Here is a 25447-nt window from a genome sequence, read left to right as displayed (position 1 = left end):
ACCATGTGACTGACAGCATGTGGCTGCTAACAAGAACAAACAGTGGAGTTAATACCTGCCTTCCATTATTTATACATAGCAGTGGCTTTTATTTGGTGATACATTTATACATTTATTATGTGGGACATTATAACATTACATTGTTCCCAGACGAGCCCCCTTCTGTCACAAACCTGGCTCAGGACTTCCAACAAATGAGACACTAATAAAAGGTGAAAAACGGTATTTATTAAACTAAGTATAAGAACTCATAATGAAATATGGGAATGTTAGGCGTCAGTGGTGTAAAGCATATGTGGATGAGTGAAGTGTGGGTTGTAGTAAAGGAAAATAACACAAAAGCAAACTAATCTAAAGTGAAGGCCATGTGGAAGGCTCCCTGGCTGCTCAGCAAAAGAGGAACCTCCAAGGACAGCAGCCCTTTTATCTCCTTAAACCACTCCCTCTTCCGCTGCAGACAACTAATTCTGATGGACCTCTTAACACTGGCACTCCTGGAAGACAAACAAAAGGAGAGAACTAAAGAGTGGTAGATAGGAGAGAGATAGAGAGACGTCACAGACATTTATTCATAATTAACAATTCCTGTTTAAATAATGAAAATCTCTGCCTGTTTTACTGTGACTGCTGTCAGTTTAGCTGACAAATTCTGATTCTTCAGTGAATTTATTCTAGGGGTGTACAGTTGGCTGATATTATCCTCTGACAAACGAGAAAATTAAATGATTGTATTTTCCCAATATATGAATTACAGATGATCATTATATACTTTGGATACCGTGGAGCCAACACATTAGCTCCAGTTCTTCTGTGACAGAATTAACTCCACAAGTAGGCTACTAAGGTCACAAGCATTAGACACTGAGAGAAAAAGGCAAGAATATCATTAGGCTTTTTTGTGTTTACAAAATTGTATTGACAGTGGAAATACTAACTAGTCAATTCAAAATGCTAGCCTTTATCACCCTCTCCACATTTTAGTTGTTTTTTGGGTTTGTTTTTTTAGGCCTATTGATGCATCTGTAATTGATTCATTTAGTTTTCATTTTACACCTTTATTTTATGTTTTTATCCATTAATCCTACTTTTCTGCGAGGTGTTCTCAATAAACACTACACAGTAGTTTATTTTGAGACATGCAGGTTTTTTATTTTACACACTGAAATGCATTATGACATGCATTATTTTCCAGTCTTTTTTATACAAATATAACAGTTACAATAACTTAACCATAATATTTCATTTGTAAATGGACAAATTGAACAGTTGAACATTGAACAACTGTGCAACACAAGCTACAAACATAGTTTACAACATTAACTTTCATACATTGAGTCAATATTCCCTAAGTATCCGCTTATTAACATATTATACATTATTTTTTATGCTGCCTTATTTTCAAACTCTTCAATAAAGTGTATATATCTCGCATTTTCCCCTTGAAACCCACCTTGTGAGACAGGTGCGGGTATGTTGCAGCTGAAATGAGCGGCAGCTTCAGGCCCCGGTGGTCACGTGATTTCCTCGGTGGGGCGGTGCTTCTTCTGACGGTGGTTACCCAGCGTGCTGCTGACAAACGCCTTTACAGTTGTAGATTTGATTTAAAAAAGGTCCTAACAGCAATTAAACGCGTGTTTAGTTTATAGCATCCAAACACCCCGTGTGGTTTGTTAATGAATTAGACATGACCGTGCTATCAGGGTTACGAACGGATCCGTTACGTTATAAGAAGTGATTCCGGTTCAGTGGCAGGTTTGAACTCTCTGGAAAGTGACCATTGTTGTAATCAGGTCGAGGCTGTTACCATCTCTACTTGCTGACTTTCTTAGTTTTTTTACGGGTTAAACGTTACAGCGGGACAAACAGAGCAAGCTTTTTAGAGTGTCATGAAAGAAATGTCCAGGTGAGTCATGCATGTGGCACATTTCCCACTTGTGAACGTTTCTGTTCGCGTTTTGAGAGAGTCCTAAAAGAATAGGCTAACAACCAAACAAGGCCTGCAGCCACCGTTAGCTGGCTAGTCCGCTTGTTTGCTATTGGGTAACTTAGCTACACTGTGAACGAGCCTAACAAACTGCACGATTTCACTTGTTTTTGTTTGAGAAAATGTCAACTCTCAAGTAGGTTGGACCGGAAAACGAGTCATTATTTAAACCAATTCTTCCGCACCAGGCAGCTAACGTTTGCTAACCTGCTAAATTAGCCAGTTTGTTAGCGGCTCTGTTTGTAGCGTCTCGCTAGCTAGCTGAGGCGCAATACTTTCACATTTTAACTTCTTTCTGCAATGTCGATGTATTTGCCTGTCACATTTAGAATTGCACACAACTATAGAACTATTGATACATGTGTTAACCAGGTTATGCACGTTAAGCACAGTGCTGTGTGTACACATGGATTCACGGTAACAGTAAGCAGAGGAGCAGAAAACAGCAAACAATAACACAGCACTGTGGCTGAGAAATGTCTTATCCTTAAAGATCCCCTCTAGACATATATTAAGACGTATAAGAATACTCTGCTTGGAACATTAATGTGTATCTGATATGTTTTTTCCACAAAAAAAGGTATTGTTATAACGCTAACATCCTTAAAATGACATCTTCTCCCTCATTAAAAATCCAGAATCTATTCATCTGTAAACATTGTTGATTTCTTAAGTTTTCCTGCTGGATACAAGATGTCTCCTACTTCACTGTTAAGTCCATTTTTAGTGTTTGTGCACTGGAGGCTTCATGTTTCCTCATCACACTTGTTTAAGTTGAATATTGGACAAGGATTGGCTTCAAAGTTATTTGTGATGTCACAAGTCATCCTCACAGGCCCCTTTAAAATTGTTTTTTCAACGCAGAGAAACTTTCCACTTTCAGCAGATGAATGTGAAAACAGCCTTCTAGTGTCTACTCTGCTCGCATCATTCTCCATAGTGAAGCTCAAACATCCAACTGTAGGAACAAGAAGAAAAACATATGTCTGAGTGGAAGGAACTTTGACGTAGTAACCAACTGTCAGTTTACATATTTTTCATTATTTATGAATGACTTGTAGAAGCTGTGACATGCAAAAAATGAGAGTAGTAAGGTTAACTGTCATTGTGTAGAAGCTGTCATGTAATGTATTGCACCTTGTCGTGTTCCCTTACAGCACCATGCCTGGTGGGCAGCAGCCTCAGAAACACTATGGCATCACCTCTGCCATTAGCCTTGCACCCCCACGAGAAATAGACCACCAGTACACCAAGAAGCTCTGTGATGCTATGAAGCCTTTTGGGGTGTTTGAAGATGAAGAGGAATTGAACCATAGGTGAGAAATTGCTCAGTAGAAAATTTTATACACCTCTACACTATTATTGACTATCTTGGTGGTATACAGTTATTGCAGCATGTGCATGTACACAGGTTACACACAAACACCTGTAAATTAATGTACTTAGGTGTGTATAGTAGACTTTAATCGGCACTTCCCTCGTAGAAACTTAGCAATCTAGTACTGTATTTTACTAATTGTGGTGCCACTCCATGTGTATGCCTTGTTGCTTGAATGCACATATTTACAACTGAAGTTTTTAATATGTTTTGTATGTATTATTTATTTACACCCAAGTTGTCTCTTTTCAGACTTGCAGTTCTTGGGAAGTTGAATAACTTTGTTAAAGAATGGATCGCAGAGATCAGTGAATTAAAGGTAGGTTCTGTCATGCCTTCTAAATTGGTGAAATTGTATATGATGCAATATGGAGTCATTAAAGGTGACTAATGAATTAAAGACACTAAAACAGTTGAAAGCTTGCCGATATGCCATAAAGAGGAAAAAAGTCATACTGACTTTATTTTCTATGTTTCTCTCTTCAGAACCTTCCACCATCAGCTATAAGCTGTGTTGGGGGCAAGATATTTACATTTGGTTCATACCGTCTTGGAGTGCACACAAAAGGTATGTCTAGTTGTTGTTTTTATTCATGTGTTCACTCATAGTGGTAACAGTATCAATCAAATCATTACTTAATGCTTGTCTAACAACATGAAATATCAATGACAGCACCTGTAGGACGTGATCTGCTATATTGACGTTCCACTGAACAAATGACAGAGAGGGTTAAAGGCAAAGAAAATTGCTTCCATAACAATACAACCCCACTGCACTCAACCTAGTCTAAGCAGGCATGTGTCATTGTTTTTGAAAAGCACAGTTTTCTCTCTCCACACTAAAGCATGAGGCCAGCATTGTCGTATTTGTCTGAGCTGGAGAGAGTTTTTGAAAAGCCCAGTTTTGGGGTGTGAAAAACAGTAAACACGCTTGCTATGGACAGAGGGCTTGAGTAGGAATGTGATCTACATGTAGTACATACATGCTGTAAAATTCAATGAATAAGATCAGAAACTGAAAATGATTTGAATGATACATGTATTATTGAAAAATGCATTTCTATGTTTTTTGCTGTTTGTTGTGAAACAATTTTTTTTTTTTAAATTAAGCTATTAAAAAAAAATTTTCAGCAAACTAAGTAGTGTTTCCCTTTAATCTGAATAAGTACGGATGTTTAAACTAATCTACACAGTTGGTAATTGTGCTCATTTAGTTGTTTTATTAGTTGATTGGTATCAGCTCTATAACCCCCGAGCAATTCCCAGTGCTCTGTTTATTGTGCACTGTTTCACTTCTGATTAAAATGAATGTGAGAGCTGCCACATTGTGTTCCATTAAAACTGGAACCTGTTCATATCACAGTTGTGATATGAAAGTGAACTGCAGAGAAGAGCAAACAAATGAAAAGTGGCTTTAATTCAGTTTGTTCAGTATTTCAAAATGTCTAATTTATTGTAGAATATAACTATATCGTTTAGTTAGGGCTGGGTATCATTTGAAAAAATTATGATACCAGTACCAATACCAGTACCCTGTAAGTGATATATTGATACCAATAGAGTAGAACTACTTTTTTTTTTTTTCCTGCTTCATTCGATAATGTGAATGGAAGCATTCAGTTGCGTGAAATGCCACCACTCCTCCCCATCTGAATGATTTTTACACAAATACATTTTGAAAGTGTTCAAATTTTTGCTATATTTATTAAATAACTGTACATTGAAGTATTATCACCACAGACCCTATGGGTTGTAGCTGCTGTTCTAGAAGACCAAACACACGTCACATTAAATGCAGGTATCGTTTTACTGGAGAAGTTTCGATACTTCTTGGTACTGGGTTACTTCAGTCAATACCTCTAAAGGTATCGAGTACCGATACCCAGCCCTATTCACAGTATAAAAGCTAAGCTGATACACTGTTAAAGGTGCACAAAAATTAGTGTGTGTCTTTCAAAGAAATGCTTGAAATCTTCATTTTTGCCTGCATTGAGAGGTCATCTGTGTCGAGCAAAACCAGCCCTGATGTGTAGTTTTATTTGTTATAAATATCTAAACACCTGTCATTTTGTGGGCTGAGACTGTCCAACGCACGGCTGGATTTATCAGTTGGACAGCAGTTTGACTCTCGACGTAGCGCTGTCTATCTCCAGTCCAGTTTTCCCTTTAGTGTCTCGACATGATCTTTTGAGCTCACAGTCAAAGGTGTTTATGCATAATGTTTTATCACATGAACTCTTTAACCGTCTGTGTACCTGACAGATTCTTATTGAAGTCCTCACAATCATTTAACCTACTGACTCACACAGATTACACTGATCAAAGTGACTGTTTATTACAGGAGCTGATATTGATGCCTTATGTGTGGCTCCACGCCACGTAGAAAGAAGTGACTTTTTCCAGTCTTTCTTTGAGAAATTGAAACAGCACGAAGAGATCAAAGACCTGAGGGTGAGTCTCTGTGGCATTATGACATTTAAACACAAGACAACAAATAAACTCATGTATAGGCTTCAGTGTCCAAAATCTCACAAGTCATTTAGGGGAACCACCATGTTTGGTCATTTCCCAGTGAAGGAAGCCCCTGTTTCATTCCTAAGCCTTGAATAGTCACAGTGTTGAATCAAATGTTTTTCAGTCAGGGTTCCAGCAATTCCTTTTTAAAAAAAGTCCTAAATAAGATGTTCAGAATTTAAGGTCATTTTTATCATTCACACAAAAAAGCTTTATTGTTAATTATGCTAGGTCTTAAATTTTGAGGCGATGCCTAGTTGTGTGAGAAATATCTCCCCACAGGATTCTTATTTAATATGGTTTGGTCTTCAGTGATGACTCAGTGTAGTCCAGCTCTTTCTTTTTTATGTAATGTTGATGATTGGTTTCTCGCAGGCCACCTGCTCTCACCAAAGTAACAGGATTAAAGATATACACAAAACAGCACAGATGATGCTCATCTAAAGACAGTTAGCCAGGGGGGTTCAGAGGAGACGCGAAGTCCTCTGTTATATCTGATAGTTGCTAGAATCTCCATAATAATGTTTGTAATGCGGAGCTGCAGCGGGCAACATGAAGGAGAGGAGCAGACTTTTGATTTGGTGACTGCTTAGCTGGAGTTTACAGATTTAATGGGCTGTTAATGTGAATGTAAGATAGATATACTGTAACATATGTGTCTTAGCTGGAGATAAACGCACAATATGTCATTTCTGCCGCTAAGGGTCTCTCAATCAAAACAATAACAAAAGATGTAGTTTGATGACGTTGTGAAGTAGCGAGGTATCATGGGAGTGATTGTCTTCATTGTTAATCAACCAGCTTCTCCGGGTTAGGATTATTACAGTGTTTATCGTTCAGAGGTTTCCTCCTCTCCAGAACAAACAGACCCGGTAATTAAAACAGGTAAAACACTGAATAAAGCAGTTTCACGTAAAAAATCAATGTTTCTCTGATGCTGTTCGGTAAGCACAGGACGTCTGGGAGGGGCTGCTGACGTTTGCTCAGCTTGTTTCTCTGATAACTTAAGATCCAGACGTCAAATGACGAAAATTTTTAATCTGGTTAAAAGATATAGTTAAACACGGCTACGATCTAAAAAAAAGTTTATCATAAAAATGTGGCTTAAAACTGAATAAAAGTCAATTTATGACAACCACAACGCTGACGTATTGTCTTTTATGTGTATACTCTTTGGCAGACGCCATTGTGGCAAACAGCCACCACGCCGCCGTATTGTCTTGTAGATGTGTATTCTTAAGTAGACGTCATTGTGGCGGACAACCACAACGCTGACGTATAATCTTGTAAGTGTATACTCTTTAGAAGATACCTTTTGTTGTGGACAACCACAAAGCTGACGTATGCATCTTGTGCACGTATACTCTGGTAGAGGGAGTATGACGCCACTGACAGGTGACCTAATGAAACGGACCGTTACCTTGATTAAAAGTGGGTATTTCTCTGGGTTTGAAAATTGTTAGAAACTTGGGGTAAAGTAAATGTGGGATAATGTAAGTACACAACTCCACAAAATATATATATATATATATATATATATATATATATATATATATATATATATATATATATATATATATATATATACGTCTAGTCGTTTTTAGCCATTTTAATGCGGAACAGTCACATATTATAGCTTTAAAGTGGTTGAAAGGTAGATATACTGTATGATGTATGTGTCGTAGTGGGGAGAATTAAGTACAGTCTTACTCTGTGGGTGTGAGAACGACCAGAACAGCCTTATTGTTTCACACAATGTCAAAATCAAAATAATTAAAATTTTATGTTAAAATGCTTTCTTTTTTAAAGTTTTATCTAATGTAAAGTGTAACAGTGGGACACAGTTCATTGCATTTGCCATTAATTTGATCACTTTATGTGATTTTAAATATGATTGTTATATGGAGATACAAATTTACCCTGAAAAATATCCTGACTAAAATTGTCAAATTGATTTCTAACATGGAGCTCAGCCCTAATGTGCATTTGTTTTGCTGCAGAAAGGTATTACATTTTCTCGATGGAGGGCTTAAAAAGATCTTAATAAGCATTACATTTGCACTACACTGTGCAGCAACGCTGTCAGTGTAGAAGATGCAAGAGCAACAGACTGCTTACATCACTGCTCCTGGGAGAGAACTCAGCTCTCTACGGTGCACTGTACTGGGAATGCAGGAGTATGCCTAACACTGGTGTGGATTGCTGGATTACATCTGTATGATAGTTACATTTACTGAGTTGGTAGAGGATTAATAAAGCAGAGTAATAATGTGTTAACTCTCAGGAGGTGAGCAGCATACAGGCCTGTGGTGTTGCCAGGTCTGCTAGCAAACTGTTAATTTCCCAATGTGTGTATTTACTAACACCAGTACACATGGTTAAAAGTGTGCAATACATCTTAAGTTTTGTTTGTTGTGAAACTTTGATTATGTGGAAATGAAGTTTCATAATTAGGTGATATTTCTTGAAAGTTTTACTACTTAAAAAAAACAACAACTTTATATTAGTTTTCTGAATTTGTATCCACACTGCACCCACAAATCTGATGAGGTTCCACTGAAATTTAGTTTAGCTGTTACTTAAGGGTCTACACATATTTTCATTGCACTGTAGGTGACATTCTGAATGAGTGCTATGCTGGAGACATTACTTTACCTGTTTTGAAACACATTACAGTGTGCAAGCTCAGTGTTCTTAATTTTGTTTTTCACTTGTTGTTCTTTTGGTGTTTGTTTCATACAACAATAATGCCACTTTGTGACTTTGCCTCGTCCCAGATTTGTTTTTGATGTTGTCTCTTCTGGTGCTTTTTCAAGGCTGTCGAGGATGCTTTTGTACCAGTGATCAAATTCAAATTTGATGGAATAGAGGTAAGTTACTGAGGGCAAAGTGGTATTTTTTTTTTGTCTTCATCAGAGGTTCTCAGTTACTGACCTGCTGCCAGCTTGTATGATGTTGGCTAGTGGATTGCAAAGAATTTGCCATTCCTGCAAGAGTTGAGCAGCACTGATCTACCTTTTTATGATTTTAAAAATGCCTTTCATTGTGTCTAATATTATAGTTGTTGTATTGTAGGTATAACCTCAGGGCCTCATGTATTTGATCCAGAGAAGCACCAAGTTCAGAAAATTCAACTCTGACTAGGATAAGATGTTGTAGATGAACGGTGTTTTATACTTTTTTTTTTTTTTTTTTTAAACTCTACTTTCTTTTTGACTCTTCTGTCTGTGTCTGAACAGATTGACCTGCTTTTTGCCAGACTGGCCTTACAGTCCATTCCAGACAACCTGGACCTAAGGGGGGACTCCATCCTGAGAAACTTGGACATTCGTTGTATCCGCAGCCTCAATGGTACACCACATGGCTTCTGTTGGATTGTACACATACAGTAGAAAGGTTATATTGACCTTAGGCCTGATGCTGTTTTCCAGAATGACATTTAATAAGTAAAAAAGTAAAATAAGCCAATATTGCATCACATTTTGTGCAGCTAGTCGTGGCAAGTATAACAGTGGTTTGTCTTCATGTGAAACATAAACCTTCTCTGCCTTGGAATTTACACATGAACTGAGTTATACTGTGTAATAGTGGTCCGACAGCGGTTGAGGATTCTTGTGTTTTGTCTTATTACAGGCTGTCGAGTGACAGATGAAATTTTGTATCTAGTGCCAAACAAAGAAAACTTCAGACTCACATTGAGAGCCATCAAACTGTGGGCAAAACGTAAGTAGATTTAAGGTGTTCTTAAATGAATCTCTCATGGATGCCTTCACAATTTGGTTTACACATGACCAACCTCCTGTAACCCAGTAAACCTCTTGTAGATAACACCAGCGTTGTTCAAACGACACACTGCCTTGTTTTAATGTACCCTGTGCCTGCAGGTCGCGGCATCTACTCCAACATGCTGGGGTTTCTGGGTGGAGTGTCATGGGCCATGCTGGTGGCCAGGACCTGCCAGCTCTACCCAAACGCTGTTGCTGCCACGCTCGTCCACAAGTTCTTCTTGGTTTTCTCCAAATGGTGAGAATCTAACACTTTAATTATGACTTCATTTTTCTTAATATCCACTTGATGGCAGTATTTCACAGCATTGTGTGATGTAGTATAAATTGTCTCATCATTTACACAAATAAACATTTAAAGCTTGAAAATTTGTTTACTACATTTGTCATTTTTTTCCCCCTCCCAGGGAGTGGCCGAATCCTGTGCTATTGAAACAACCTGAGGACAGTAATCTGAATTTACCTGTGTGGGATCCTAGAGTAAGTATAACCACATGTTTATCATATTATTTGACTTGTGTTTATTACATGGACTGCTGTGCAAGAACAGTAAAGACTATCTGGCCACAGCTAATGGGCTGAGTTGTGAAAAGTTTGTTGCTGTTCAACAGATACAGGTACATTTCATTTCTCTTATTTCATGTCTCCTCGCTCCTCTGTCCTCGTGTGACCCGGAAATCGATCGGGTCCCCCCTCCCCCCCATCATGAGTTCCAATACTCTTAATTCTGCTCGGAGGGGGCTTCCCAGAGCAGCTTGGAGCAAGGAAGACTTCCTACGTGGACGTCTTTTTATCAGACGGACACACCCCTTCAATGAAGTGTGTTAGCGTGTTAATTGGACAGTGCAGCTGACCTGATACGGCAGACTGTGTTTAAACCGACAAAAAAAGTTTTAAAAAAATACCGTCGAAAATAACAGCACCAACTTGGGTGTAGCTGTTTGCTAGTTATCATTGATAATTATGTGTTAAAGATACCTTTTACACGCAGTCTTTTTTGCTAGTCCAGGGCTTTGTTTTATTTCTTTAGTTTCTTTCTTTTACCGTTATGTTTATCATAACAGAAAATCACCCAAAGTAATTCATCTGTAAACATTATTTCAAATATTCTAGCTGGTGTATTTGCTATCATGTTATGTTCCTTCAGCAATAAACACATTTTAATTGTGTATTGGTGTCATTTCCATGCAGTCGAAGCAGAGCCAACAATCTCTGTGTGCGTTGGGCAGAAAGTATAGTTTTACATACAATATAATACATAACGTCCTAAATGTTTTAGCTGCTTAATTATTTCTGTGTGCTATGAAGCATTTACGGTGTAGACACAAATAACTGGAAGGCAAAGACTTCCTGCTGGTAATGTGATTAGTTTCCATCAACTATTCAAAATATCAGCTGTATTCTCACTTCAAAATAGTAATTAGTATCTAAAGTATATTCTCATATGGGAAAGCAGGAAGTGTATCTTGAAGAATGGCGGGCATCTGGAGAAAAATAGAGATTAGTTGGTGATGTAAAATAAACTAAGTGGGCTCCACACAGTTTAAATACAGGTTTATTGTGTGGGTTAATACTGAGTAATGCTGTCTTTTTTTTTCTGTTTGGGCAGTTCTTAATAATTTCTGTGTAAAGTCAAACTCTGTAGAAAGACGCTACCGAGCAGCTACAGCCCACTGACAGGGGAACCAGTGGTGCAGCCTTTATCAGTAACTGACATATCACTAGAGATGATATTTGAGAGGGAAGCATGTCTTATTTGTCCCCCTTCCTTGCATCTCCTACGTAGTTTCTTCTACTAATATCATGAGGAAACATGCAAATGAGGGAAGTGCAGAGACAATTCAGGGCACTGGGATGTACCCTGTGTGTGGGTGTGGGTGTGTGGGTGGGAGGGATGTATGCTGTTGGTTTTATGATACCTCTTGAGCGTGTGGGTGTGAAGTTGCTTTGCTTCAGGCAGTTAGGTGGGTGTAGTGTAGTTCTCATCGCAACCAATCATGGTCCCTTTGCTGTCCCTTTTTATTTTTTTTATTTTGTTTAGGTGAACCCATCTGACAGATACCACCTGATGCCCATCATCACACCTGCCTATCCCCAGCAGAACTCCACATACAACGTCTCCACGTCAACACGCACCATCATGAGCGAGGAGTTCAAATACGGTAATAAAGACTGAAACTGCACAGTGACACAATGAAGAATGTTAAGAGAAAATGAATACATAAGCATATTTCTGCTTTCTGTAAAGTTCTTAAAGGCTTAGTGTTGTGAAAAGCAGTTGTAACGGTACATTTCTGATCCTCTTACAACTATATTTACAGTGGTAAATATTAATAGAAATAGAGTTAGTAGAAAGTAAAGATGAGCCTCTACCTTTTGTTTATGTTCTCCAGAATGTCACGTTGAATATTGAATTGTTTAGCTTAATATGTCTTTGTCCCTTTGTGTCTCACGTGATCAGGTCTCAGCGTCACAGATGAGATTCTTCAGGGAAAAGCAGAATGGTCCAAGCTCTTTGAGCCACCCAATTTTTTCCAAAAGTACAAGTAGGTGTTGATTTTGTCAGAAGGATAGAACATTTCATAAACCAAAGCGAGATCAATAAAGCGTGTAGAGTTGTATGATCCTGACAGAAACGTCAGTTGTAATTTCCTCTTTGAATCAAGATAATAATTCTTTAAAATGTGTTTTCAAAACGCATTTTAAAAAGTAAGCATCATAATATATCCATGTGTGGAAATGAGCTGTTTGTGTGACATTAACATTTTTGGAGGCCACAAACTGTATTTGTGCTGTTGAAACTAAAACCAGATGAAGCAAGTTTCCTACCAACTTATTGTTTTCACTTTTTTGGTTTAGGCAGATTTGACTCATCCTAACTGTGGTCAGCAGAGTTTGGTCGACTCATTTTGTTTATGAAAGTCCCTCCCACACTATTCAAGTGCTACAACTGAGTTCTCTGCCAGCTTCTACTGCCTTTTGGAGTTACATTAGTCGCCTGAGCACGAGTGTCAAGTGTGAACTGTTCCACTGTATAGCACAGCAGACACAGGAGTTTTAATGATCAAAACGGTGCTGAATTATCCAATAAAATGACATGAATCGCATGACATGGATTGCAACCCACAACTTAGATTGATGCATTGATTCTAATACAGTAGGCCTGCAATAAATGCTGTTTATATTGAGACTTGTTTGAGTAAGGTTTTCCTTTGTTGTATGGTCTTAAATGGGAACTCCATCAATTTTATACATCCATCTGTGTTTTTCCATAACTGAGACTTACCGGCCGTTAAATGAGCTTGTTGCCGTTGTCATTTCTTTCTGACAACGGCAACTGCTTTTGCTTCCGCTGTTCTCCGATCGCTTTGGAGACGAGTTACAGGAGCTAAATAAATGTCAGAACCCTTCCAGAGGTGGTAATAAATCAAGTTCCAGGTACTCGCAGGGGAGTGGAGGACGCTCACAGTACTGTCGCTTGCGATTGGTCAAGCAAATATGTCGAAACATCTCAACTACTACAAACACAACACAGCAGTTACCATCATTTTACTTCCATGTGCACACCGACAAGGACTTTTTATAATAAAGAACAATGATGATATCTGTCCTGCTGTAAGAAAAGCAAGGCAGAACGACCGTCTGTGCCTTACAAGTTCTGAAAGGTTCAGTCTTTGGGAAGCTCTAGGTTACAGTTTGTTACTTCCCAGTAATGTAAGAACACCAAAAGTGTTTTTTCTGGGTGTTGGGGAGTACTACTGCATATGTGAAAAGATACATAAAGCCTTTGTGGCTCCAGAGAGAGCTGTGCAAAATCAGATAGTCAGTTTGGGCTGAAGATTGAAAATGATAAAGAAGTGACGTTATCAGAGCTGTAGCTCGCTCCTCTTCTCTGTGTGAGGCGACATCAGCCGCTAGTAGCATAAACTGTCCATCTTGAGTCCAAATATGTTATTTTACATTTGAACGGTGCCAGGCCCAGGGTATAGATTTTGTATTTGTGTATGTGGGATTCGTTCAATCAGGACACATTTTATTTGTATGGCTGTTTAGGCACAGTGTTTTAGCAGGGAGTCTGTTTGACTTCGTTACTTTGAGTCTTGGTTTATTTTTTGTTTTGTTCTGCAGGCATTACATCGTTCTGACTGCCAGTGCGTCCACAGAAGAAAACCACTTAGAATGGTGAGTGCCAAAGGTCTGGATTTCAAGCAGGTCTACAGGGTCAAATAATGTAAAACCGCCCTCGTTATCACATAGTTTGAAACCAGAGAGCAACTCTCTGCCATTCTTCATTGTTAGTAAAGAGTGATTTATTTATTTTTTTGCATTTATGCTCTAAAGGAACAGATATAAGATAACTAAATGAAAAACTCTGAAGTCAGGAAAGTGTCTTGCAGTACTGTGAAGATAAGTTGTATTACAATATATGTGACACTTCTGCGAATGCATTCTGATGTTTTCCCTCAGGATTGGTCTGGTGGAGTCCAAGATCCGTGTTTTGGTGGGAAACCTGGAGAGGAATGAGTACATCACCCTGGCTCATGTCAACCCACAGTCCTTCCCTGGGTCCAAAGAGAACCGCAATGAGTAAGTCCAGTTTTATCCACACATAGAAACAGCTGAGTGAGAAAGCATATCCCACTAATCTAGAGCTTTCAGTAAGGGCTGGCTGCCGGCCAAACAGCCAACTACTCATTTAAGTCCAGCTGGCAACTTAATTATATTTTTGTTTCTAATCAAATAGTTTTGATTAACAAGTAGTGATTCACTTGCGTATACATTTACGACTACTAGTCTCCACTTCAAAACAGTGCGAGCATGATGACGGAGAAACGTGCGTATGTCTGTATCAGTCCCGCCCCCACATGTTCTATATGAATGTGAGTGTGAGAGGTTGTGTCCTGCCAAGTGGAGAGTCATTATCAGTGTTTAGCAAAATAATTGATTACAAAACACATGAAGAGTTGCATTGATTGCACAAACAGGACATCCTCATTAGATGGGTTACTCTGGAAAACACCAGAAAAACCAGAAAACACTGGAAAACACCGGTGGCAGCAACTTGATGATTGTGCAGAAACCATTAAAAAGTTCACTTAAACGTGCTGCATTTTCCATATACGCCACATATGGTCTCAATGAACGAAGGGATTAATGAATTATCTTTTATTTACACTGAGCTTTTTACAGCAGGACCATCTCTAAGCTGCATTGCAAACACACAGCAAAACAGGCAATGTTGTCAAAGTAACAGGCTTGTGTCGTATGAGGAAAATGTAGGCTGTGCCTCAGCCTCCCACTCAGGATGATAGTGAAGATGAAAATGAAGATGAAGGTGACTAGAAGTAGAGGAGTTGAGTCAGTAGATTCACATGATTTGAATCAAGTGATTCACATGTTATTTTTGGCATAGATATATTTTATAATTGATTTCATTTAAAACCAACACATAGGTTAGATAAGACATATGATTAAAAACATGTTCCCCCCCTTAAAATAACCTTGTTTATTTTCGTTGAAGAGTGCATTTATGTTTCAGGTAACACAATACATTAACTATCATTGTGGCATGTCTTGATAAACCCTACATTGAAGGTGTCAATGAATAAATAAATAAAAAATAATAAATAAGGTCTCATGAGTCTTAATTCTAAAAGTTCTGATCAGTCAGGAATAGGTGTGGCTTTAAATATTAATAGCTATTTATAGACTGTGTGGGCTAAAACACACAAGAAGCCTAATTCTCCTTTACAATGATTCACTACATGTTTACAGTTGGTAAACTCATTAAAATATGCAATAATTAAGATCAGTGTAAATGATTGAAAAGTGGCATTAGAATGTGCCAGAGTCCACCAAATTTGGCCTGTTATGACCAAAAGCTTTCTCTGTGGGGGAGAGCCCCCTGACCCCCTTAGCTGGCTACTTTCCCCACGGGCTGGCTACTCCATTGCCTTGTGGAAAGCCTTGCTAATCATTAAACCTTTTACAAAGCACATTCAGCAAGTTTTGTTTTTCTTGAGTAATTGGAATGGAAAAGTTTGGTTTTGACATGTGTGAATACTGCTAGTGTAAGCCAGGAAGTCATGAAGTCACTGCTGCTGTTAATTATCATGCTTGAACGCAGCTTTAAGAGTCCTTTTTAGATGTGACATTTCAACCTGCCTGACTTGCTCTAATATCACAGACAGATAAGAACAGCCTTCTGTCATGTTGTCAAAGATTCTAGCTCACAAAAAATCATAAACCTATGTTAAATACTCTGGTCTAGGAGCAATTTTCATTTAGTTCCTTATGTGTTTCTGCAACAGGAACGACTTTGTGTCCATGTGGTTCATCGGGATCATCTTCAAGAAAGTGGAGAATGCAGAGAGTGTGAATATTGACCTGACATACGACATCCAGTCCTTCACAGACACTGGTAGGTCCTCGTATTACATATTACAGTTCTCTGAGAGTGCTGTCATAGAATAAAATGGGCGGCAGTGCTGATCATTTACCAGCATCACTGCATACTGTGAGTGCATTTAAGTCTATATAGTAAATATTAACTTGATATTTATACTGTAACTGAATATTTCAGCTTTTGTTGTCCTATTAGCAACTTTTTAATTGATCAGTGTTTTCTTAATCACAGGCATCACAACTTTTTTAACTCTTAGTAAACCAGAAATTAAATCACATTAAAACAAAAGACCTTTTTGTAACTGTAGGTGTTGCTATAACGAAAAATAACCTCTATAATTAAAAATAACTGATAATGTTTGGTTTGTTTAGTTTGTGTTCAATGTTTCTTAAGGCTCTGGTGCACAGAGGCACGAGCCCTGTGGTACATATGCTGTATATACTCAGCAGCTTTAGTTCACTGGATTCATAACAAAAATCACTTTGTGTTCAAGATGATACAGAAAAATACAGTGCCAGCTTTCAAAATTCACAAGTATAACTTACTAGCACAATATAGCATAGTTAATCTGTTACTGCATGACTGCAAGAAGTGTCTGAAAGTATCAATGCACTGAAGAAAGTCAATCATACACAAACATTCATGCCAGTAACTAGTGAACCTTAACATGGCATGACGTCTCCTGCAGTGTACAGACAAGCCAACAACATTAACATGCTGAAGGATGGGATGAAGATTGAAGCAACACATGTAAAGAAGAAACAGCTCCACCAGTACCTTCCTGCTGAACTGGTGCAGAAGAAGAAGAGGGTGAGTGAGGTATTTTACCGTGCATGTCATTTAAAGGTAATTGTGTCTTTTCTCTCGTGTTTTTTTCTTTTTTCCTCGGTTCACTCACCTCCTTTTCCAAATGTCTCCCCTTTTTTTGCGCAGAGCATAGCGGAGTTGAACCGTAGCTCTAATGGGGGGAGCTCTAAGAGGATCTCTCTGGACAGCAGTCACCTGGACAGCTCCAGAGACACAGACTCAGGGACTCCCTTTAGCTCCCCAACCAGCAAACCCTCCAAGCCCACGTCTGACACAGAAGACAAGTATGATACACACATCTTCACAATGACCAGGCTCAAATCCCCAACATGATGCTGAGTGTATATACTGAAGTTGTTTTTACTCTGTATTTTGCAGTGTCAGCCCTCCCAAGCAGCTTTTTGTGGAAGGCTCCCCAGCACCCAGTGCAGCACCTGCTGCTACAGACCAGGGCATGTCCATCCCTGTCATCGGCTCAAGTGAGTCTAATTTTTACACTATCATATATAGCAGGAATCTGTGAAGTAGTAAAACAAAGTGAAAACAAATTGCACAAAACATTATCTGTATTTGAAAAGCTGTTGTGAATAAATAGACCTTGTGCGTTCTGCAGAGCCACCGGTTAAAGCGAAGGCTCCTTCTCCACCAGCCAGCAGCTCCGTCACCACAGTGCTGAGCGGGAATGTGAAGCCCAACACCACTAGCAGCCCCAGAGAGGAGCCCAACGGCTTGGAGGACTCCGTCAATGGAGCTCCTGCCAAGAGACCGCACTCACCTACACAAGAGGACCTGGCCAAGAGGCACAAAGACACAGAGGTAGACAGGCTGTTCTCCAGTCACAGCAGGAGTTATGTGTGTTTAATACATTTGGCGTTAGATTTAAACTTAATGGAATTTGACTGTTTTGTGACACTTTGCTGTGTTTTTGCTGCAGGTGGTGTCCAATGATGACTCTACTTTCAAAGAGCCATATCCACCATCCTCTGACTCCCATATGCATGGAGAAGGACCCAACATTGTAGGTGTTAACTCTGTCTGACAGATTTGTGTAAAGATTAACAAAACAAATCAGCTGTTTCACATTCTGTCTCTCTCATCTTTAATTAGACTCTTTCTGGATCAAAGGCTAAGCCCATTCCAACCATCGATACCTCAAGAACACAGGTAACTTATTCTGGTTTTTAATTAACATTAGGTCATCTCATACCTTGCCTGCTGGACATGGGTTTCTTTGAAGCAAATGTTAAATGACAGGATTGTGAAATGTCACCTTTTCCCACCTCAGAGACTTCCCAGCATGGAGCTGCCAGACGCCTCCTCGCCTCTCCCAGCCAGCAACAGCTGTCGCGTTGTGAAAAATTCCATTAAACTGGCCCTGAACCGCCACAAGTGAGCTTCAGCTGTTTTTCCAGCACCGTTAGGGCAGTTGAAACTGTTGGTGTTATTTGATTGTATTTCCGTTGCAATTATTGTTCATCATGGCTCGTCTGTTTCAATGTCGTGCAGCATCACACCTCCCAAGCCCCCAGTGTTTGAGGGCACCCTCACAACTGACGCTCCTCCCACCAGTGAAGAAAAAGGCATGTCCATTCCTGTCATTGGGTCAAGTGAGTGTCTTGTTTTTTCCATACTAGTTCTCAAAACTGAAGTCATCAAGGTTCTCATCATGTCAAAATAGGCTTGATTAATAACGTAACAATATTTTGAAAGATGAACAAATGGACAAATGACCTTTTAAACAAAGTATTTTTCTCTGACCTGCAAGTATCACATTAGAAAAGGTTGATGGAAACAGGAATTCAGAAAAACTTCATCAGTTTCACACAAAAGTAATTGTGAAATCATTTTTACGCTCGCTTGAGGTGTTTTTTTTCCTTTTTTGAAAGCGTTAATGCGCTTAATGGAAGGTGGAAACGTCTTTGCCGAAAAAGCTCTGACGTAGCGGACATTTAACTCACATGACTGACTAGCTGTTTCCGCTGCCAATACTAGCTGACATGAAAGAACAATTACAACTTGCCCAATTTGAAACAAATTCTCTCCATTTTTCTGTTGTCGATGGCCATGGTGACTGGTTTTGTTTCTGGTTTGCAACCTCTGCTTCTTCCTCTCTCTTTATTACAGCCATGCGTAACCTATACTGCCAACTCCTGATGAAACTAGGCTTCCCGTAGCCTAGTTTATTCACTCCAAACCAGCTGATGGAAACGTGCCTGATTTGCATTTTCTTTTCTGTTTTTCTTTTTTCTCCCTTTTTTGCGACATGTCAAAAGTTTGTTTAAAGTTGGCTTGACATTAGATGGAAACACAGCTATTGTAGCTCCTGATTAGTAATCAGTACATATTTATGGACTAATTGCAACCGTAATCCTACTAAAAAAAAATTGACAAAGAATGACACTGTTTTGTCATTCTTTGTCAATTTTTTTTTAGTAGGATTACGTTTGCACCTGTGACTCTATCACCTGTGACCATGGTGACTGTACAGTACAAAGTTGGTGAGAGCTGTAACCTTAGAAGAAGCTTAGAAGACTTAAAAATGCAAGACAAAGACTACAACGTCTTTGGTTTTTGTTGACTAAAACTAAACTTCAAATAATTAAAATAAAATCTTAATCAAGTGTTTTTGTCTTTGTGTCTCTCTCTGTAGAAAATACTGCATCCAAACCCACTGTGCCCCCCGTCGGCAGCTCCATACCTACATTAGTGAGCCGAGGAGCCGACCCACTGAACGGAGCGCCCTCCAAGAGACCCCACTCTCCATCTCTGGAGGAACAGGCCAAGAGGCTGAAAGAAACAGAAAAGGCCAGAATCCACATAGCTTGAACACACAACTATAGACTGGATGAATGCATAAAAACACAGAGGTGGGGCTTTGTTGTTAAGTCTAACACCGAGAAGTTGACTTCACACAGGGAGAGGGGGAGTGCGTTCAGGTTGGACAATCCTAAGTGTGAAGCAGCAGGATGGACACCTCACCTCAAATCTCCAGTGATAACAGATTTGCCAGTGGATAGGTGATTTGGTCAAACCAGATGTTGTCAGCACCTTCGGTCAAACTCACAGCCAGAGAGCATTTAACACAACAGTTACGGAGATATCCGACATGGGAACTAAAGCGGCAGTTTTTTTACTCGTCTTCTCCCTCAGTGTTTAAATATGTACACAGTACAGATGGAAAATGAGCTGTTGTTCTTTTCATTTTCCTCTTTTTTTTCGAGTTAACATGTTTTAAAACAGCCCAGAACATTTATCGATGCTTGCTACACACACTTCCGGTGTATGCTGATTTCTTTTTTTTTTTCTTTTCTTTTCTTTTTTCTTTTCTTTTCTCCCAAACAGGAACCTGTACAGTAAATGTTGATGTACATAACTTTTTTGTCTTAAAAAAAAGCAAAAGATCACTGTTAAGTCTTTTGATCATTCTATTGTAGTTTTATCTAAAAACGTGAAAAAAAAGTTTAAAAAATTGTAATTTTTTGTTTTTCTCTACTGCTTGTCCAAAAAAAATTTGTCTCCAGCCCTGAATATTTTTTGTAAACACCGTATAAGTTTGGATACAGTTGCAGGGAGGATTTATTGAGGGTTTGCTTGGATATGACGGAAATCACAACCACGACTCTTTAGACCACCACGACTACCCAAAGAGGATTCCAGGTTAGTATCGGACTTGCAGTGTGTATGTAGGTGATCATATTATCCAGATCCTTGTTTAACAGAAACGGTAGTAGACGCCCAGCGACAGCAGTGCTTCTCAGGTGCCGGTAAGAGCAAGAAAATCATCCTAACGACAACAAGAAACTGTCAGGCGTTTTCTGAAAGTGACGAAATGGGTCTGAAGCTTCTCAGTCATTGTTTAGCTCTCGGAAAGATCAGTATGAAACAATGGAAAAACCATATTGTCTTGGATTAAAAGAAAAGGTTGAGTTATTCATTATCTGCCTACTTTTCATGGTTTGTTCAAGCTTTAGATGTCAGATAGTTGTGGTAGACACAAAAAAGAATCAAATGAGTGCAGGACAGTTTAGAGTGCTCAAATGTCAGTCTTGACTCTCGTGTACTGTACGTACCTGTGTTTAACATGTAAAGTTATCCTCATGTGGTCAACAACCCAGCCATCAGGAGGGCTAAACAAAGAAAAAGTAATTTCTTCAGATTACTGCTTGACCCCCCCACCCCCACCAGTTCACCGTGGTCTGTTGGCTAGTGAAGCTTGATCCTGAAGAAGCCAGGTCCTGCTTGTGAGCGCGTTTCATGTCCATGAAAGAGTTTGTGGTGCTTTGTGAAAAAAAAAAAAAAAATGGTTCGAAGCTTTTTTGACAAGTTGTGCTGGTTTGTGTGTGTATGCATGTGTATGTGGTTGACTGTGTGTGAGCGTGCATGCATAGATGGTTGTTTATGTGTCGGAGAGAGACGGAATTCCCTTAGATATGGGTGTTATGCGCCTCCTGTGGAGGTTCTTAAAAAGCATCTCCTGGGGCCACAGGTGGGGGGTCAGGAGACAACTTTTTTTCCTGCCTTGGGCCCCAACCCTCCATCTTTATGGTCAGAAGCTGGGCATCTTTGTGGTGGATTTCAGCACAGAGGATATATACAGTATATACAACATGTGCTGCTGCATTGTGTAACTAACAAGGCGAGAGTTAGGACGCAGGGACACAGGCTCTTTTTCCAGCATCAGTTTCCCCAACGAAATGTACAGAGAACAGTTTTTTCAAAAAGGCATATTCTTCATTATTGGGGGTTTTCTTATCACTTTATTTATATTTGCATATTTGTACCATGTGATCTTTTTTTTAATAGCATTCATAGCAGGTAGGTCTTTTTTGAATGAAATCTGCACCACTCTGTTTCAGACAACCCATGTTTTGCTGTTCGGAAACATTTAACAAAAAGAGGTCATTTAGATGTTTGTTTCTAAAATGTATTGAAAGGGTATTTTTGTATGTGTTTATCACTTCCTTTAAATGAATCCGTACACCCATTAAACCCCTAAAAACTACACAGGTGTCTTGTGGTGTTTTTTGTTGCGTGTTTTACATCGCTGAATGTTTTACAAGCCGAAGCTGCTGGCGACTCAGACCGTCAACAGATGCTTCAGCTGGGTTTGAAATAACTCCTTGAGACCCCTCCTTGAGAAAATGGCCCCACTCACCAGTAACAGTGGATTATCCGAAATGAATCACAATTGTCTCTGATGAAAATTTGTAAAGCTACCCGTAACTAAGAGTACATGCACTCTAGTGTTTATATAGTGAAGGAGGGGTCATGCTAGTAACCTCTCTAAATCAAAGAGCCACCATTTCAGGCCTGCCCAAAAAATCCTGAACACAGAAATGGTGAAAAACAGTTTAACGCTCTAACTCCACAATTCAGTACTACATAATTTAGTCTCTTCAAATTTTCAGCAATTATTTTCTAACATGTACAATTTGTTTTAAAAATCTCTCATTTTCCTTTACATTGACTTTAAGCCAACAAGGAGGAGAAGTCCATGAAGTGCTTAAAAAATGGAAATTTGAACATCTACAATTCCATGACAACTGAACACACTCTCATCTGCTGATGAAGACGGTGTGATACAATTGAAAGCTCCAGAACAGCTACTAAATGGACCTTGTGGTGAGATTGGAAAACCGAAGGTGGCTAAACAAAGTAAAGAATTAACCTTTGTCAAAATGAGAATTTCCTTTTTATGCACTCCTTGAGTTCATGGTTGCTTTGAGACTGGTCTTGTCATTACAGGTATCAAGAGTCTCACCTGATAGAACTTGTAAACATCTTGAGTTATGGTCTGTATAACATGGCCTACAGCCATGCAGCCTGTGTTTGTAATCAGGGCTTGAAAATAACTTTTTTGATCACCAGCCAATATTGCTACTAGATTTTAAAGTTACCAGCCAAAATGTTTTTCTTGAAATAAACCAGATTGAAAGCCACACGATCAATTTAAACATAAGTATTAGAAAAAAATAAGATATAGCATAATAAATCTCTTTGATAGTGTCCTCATTGAAATTATTGCCATTTGGCATTAAATGTCTTGATTTTCTTCTGCTCCCCTCCTACGTTTTCATTTTTGTCCTCAGCCTTCCTCTTCTGCTCATTTGTTTTTTTTTTTCCCCAGTCAAAATTCTCCACATTAGCCAACTAACAAATTCATAGATAAATCGACATCAAGTCGGCCAGAGGTCTTCACTATTTCTGTCATGGGAGCCACACTGGCAGGACAGTCGATAGGAGAGCCACTTCTATCACGAAACATCAAAATCCAACCTAACCATTAAAGGACCAGTGTGTCAGATTTAATGGCATTTAGTGGAACTGACTTGGCATACATGGAATATAATATTCTTAAGTACGTTTAAATTAGGGTATAATCACGTGAAAATAAGAATTATTGTGTTTTTGTTACCTTACAATGAGTCCTTTATGTCCAAATAGGGAGCGGGTCCTCTTCCAATAAGGATGCCATGTTGCACCGCCATGTTTCTACAGTAGCCCAGAATGGACAAACAAAACACTGGCTCTAGAGAGGGCCTGTCGTGTTTTTTGTGAGTTTCGCTGCCACCGTAGGTTCTCCTACACGCTTGGAAGGGGAGGGCTATTCAGTTGGTTGCAATCTGCAACCTCACCACTAGATGCCACTAAATCCTTCACACTGATCCTTTAAATAAATCTGCCTAAATTTGTCATCCCATGACATACAATCTGTAATGCAGCCAATACAATCTGAATTAAAAACAGGTTTACATTTATACTGGAATGAGCAGACGCAGGCCATTCCTTGATTTCCTTCATGTTTTATTTGTAGTTTGTTGTCCTTATGAATTATGTGTATTGGCTGCATCATGCATGAGAAGTGAAGACCACATCAACCTTGTTTTAGCATCTTTGCATAGACACATCCACTGCTGGTTCGACTTGATTTGATCCATGTCCAAGCTAGCCCCAGTTTTTGTCTCTCCTGTATTAACATTACATTTGAGTCACAGAGCTAGCTGTTTTATGAAAAATAAATACCAATCTCTGAAACACTCAACAGTGATCTGAAGGTATTTACAGAATCCTTTAACACTCTTCTAACTATCTGGATGAAAAAACAAAACCCATTTCTCAAGTTGTGACTGTTTCCTGTCCAGGTAGCTAAAATGTAAGTGATATGATTTTTTTTGTAAATTTTGGTTCACATTATCATCTTTATTTGGATAAGAAAAAGTATTTTAATCATGCAGCAAAGAGAATATTTTTTAGATTAGAGTCTTTGAGCTTAGCATGAAGACTGGAAACAGGGGGAAACAGCTAGCTTGGTTCTGTCACAAGGTAACAAAATTCACCTACCAGCACCTCTAAAGCTCACTGATTTCCATGGTATGTGCTTTTTATTTGAAAATACAATGGCAGTAACTTCCTGGAGTCTTCACTGGTTGCCTGGAAAAAACTGCTGCTAAGCTAAGCTAACTGGTCACTAGCCCGAGAACTGCTGCCCATTGGTCCGAAGACCTATTATTCCAAAACCTCAATAGTTTGAAAAATGTCCCACTGGATGGAAAGACCATTAGTCCATCGGCCTGTTATCCCGAAAACAAACACCCACTGCTCCAAAGACCCATTGCTCCAAAAATACACACTCTGGAATTGTTGGAGCTCCGTGACTGCCAGCCCTGTCCATGGTGCTGAATCGATGGGTGATGGACGCACTGCCATTATTTATGGCTAGGCGTTCCAATTAGGCTTCCAATTATCATCTTTTGGGTTAGGGTTAGTATGCACTAAATGCACTAAAAAGCAAGCATTTTGGTGGTATCTTCGCGTTTGCATGTCAAAATACACTAAGATATTAGGGGCAGAAAACTCTAGGGGGAATGTGTATTTTCAGAGCAACAGGTCTTCGCAGCATTGGGCTTTTGTTTTCGGGATAACAGTCTGTTGGACTAATGGGCTTTTGGTCCAATGGGAAGTTTTCCAAACTATTGGGGTTTCGGAAATAATGGGCTGTCGGACCAATGGTATGGCACCACTAACTCCGGCTACATATTTATCTTACTTATACTATTTAAGAATGGTATCAATCTTCATATCTAACTCTTGTCAAGAAACCAAACACATTTATTTTCCAAAGTGTCAAATTATTCATTTAAACAACCTTCTGGGCTGTTAAAGATCACCAGGTATACATTTTCCATAAAAACGGATAATTAGCTTTGTGACTCAAATGTATGAGGCTCATAGGTGAAAGCATTGGGTTTCCCAAAGTCTTGATTAAAAAAACAAAGTTGGTTCCATAGTTTCTTTTTGCTCATTGTGGACCGCTAACTTAAAAATGCTTTATATATAAAATCATGTTAACCATCGGTGTTGGACGACATTAGGTATGTATGATGGTGCCTCCATGCTTTACAGTGAGTGAGGTGCTACCTGATGCATGTGGTGACATGCAGTAGGTCTGCAGCACTGCTTACAGTTGAATATAGATCCAGTAGACCACAGGATGCTTGACTCTTTTTTTATGCCTTTAACCTTTCTAATGTCTTTTTCCAAGCTGCAAGCTGCTGTCATGTGCCTTCCTCTAC

At 39.1% G+C, this 25447-nt stretch overlaps 1 protein-coding gene across 2 annotated transcripts; it reads left to right on the top strand.

Annotated features, from left to right (window-relative positions):
- The first annotated feature begins 1519 nt into the window (after positions 1–1519).
- Positions 1520–21876, top strand: papolg (poly(A) polymerase gamma). 2 transcript variants are annotated; one of them, XM_044372508.1, is made up of 24 exons: positions 1520–1903; positions 3142–3300; positions 3615–3681; positions 3849–3930; positions 5704–5813; positions 8693–8746; positions 9116–9227; positions 9510–9599; positions 9761–9899; positions 10069–10141; positions 11703–11823; positions 12123–12207; positions 13790–13843; positions 14129–14248; positions 15973–16082; positions 16756–16877; positions 17001–17158; positions 17253–17353; positions 17488–17690; positions 17809–17892; positions 17982–18038; positions 18160–18263; positions 18381–18481; positions 19525–21876. In XM_044372508.1, exons 1-24 carry the CDS (start codon positions 1887–1889, stop codon positions 19698–19700), a joined length of 2499 nt encoding a protein of 832 aa, XP_044228443.1. In that variant the 5' UTR covers positions 1520–1886; the 3' UTR covers positions 19701–21876. The 2 variants fall into 2 exon arrangements, with proteins under 2 accessions (XP_044228443.1, XP_044228444.1); XM_044372509.1 differs by lacking the exons at positions 13790–13843; positions 14129–14248; positions 15973–16082; ... (7 more) ...; positions 18381–18481; positions 19525–21876 and adding an exon at positions 12521–12962 and having other exon boundaries at positions 1521–1903.
- Positions 21877–25447: the final 3571 nt, after the last annotated feature.

This window comes from Thunnus albacares, chromosome 14 (genome assembly GCF_914725855.1).
Source record: "Thunnus albacares chromosome 14, fThuAlb1.1, whole genome shotgun sequence".
Classification (NCBI taxonomy): Eukaryota; Metazoa; Chordata; class Actinopteri; order Scombriformes; family Scombridae; genus Thunnus; species Thunnus albacares.
Note: the sequence above shows the minus strand (reverse complement) of the source record. Positions and strands in the feature narration are given on the sequence as shown.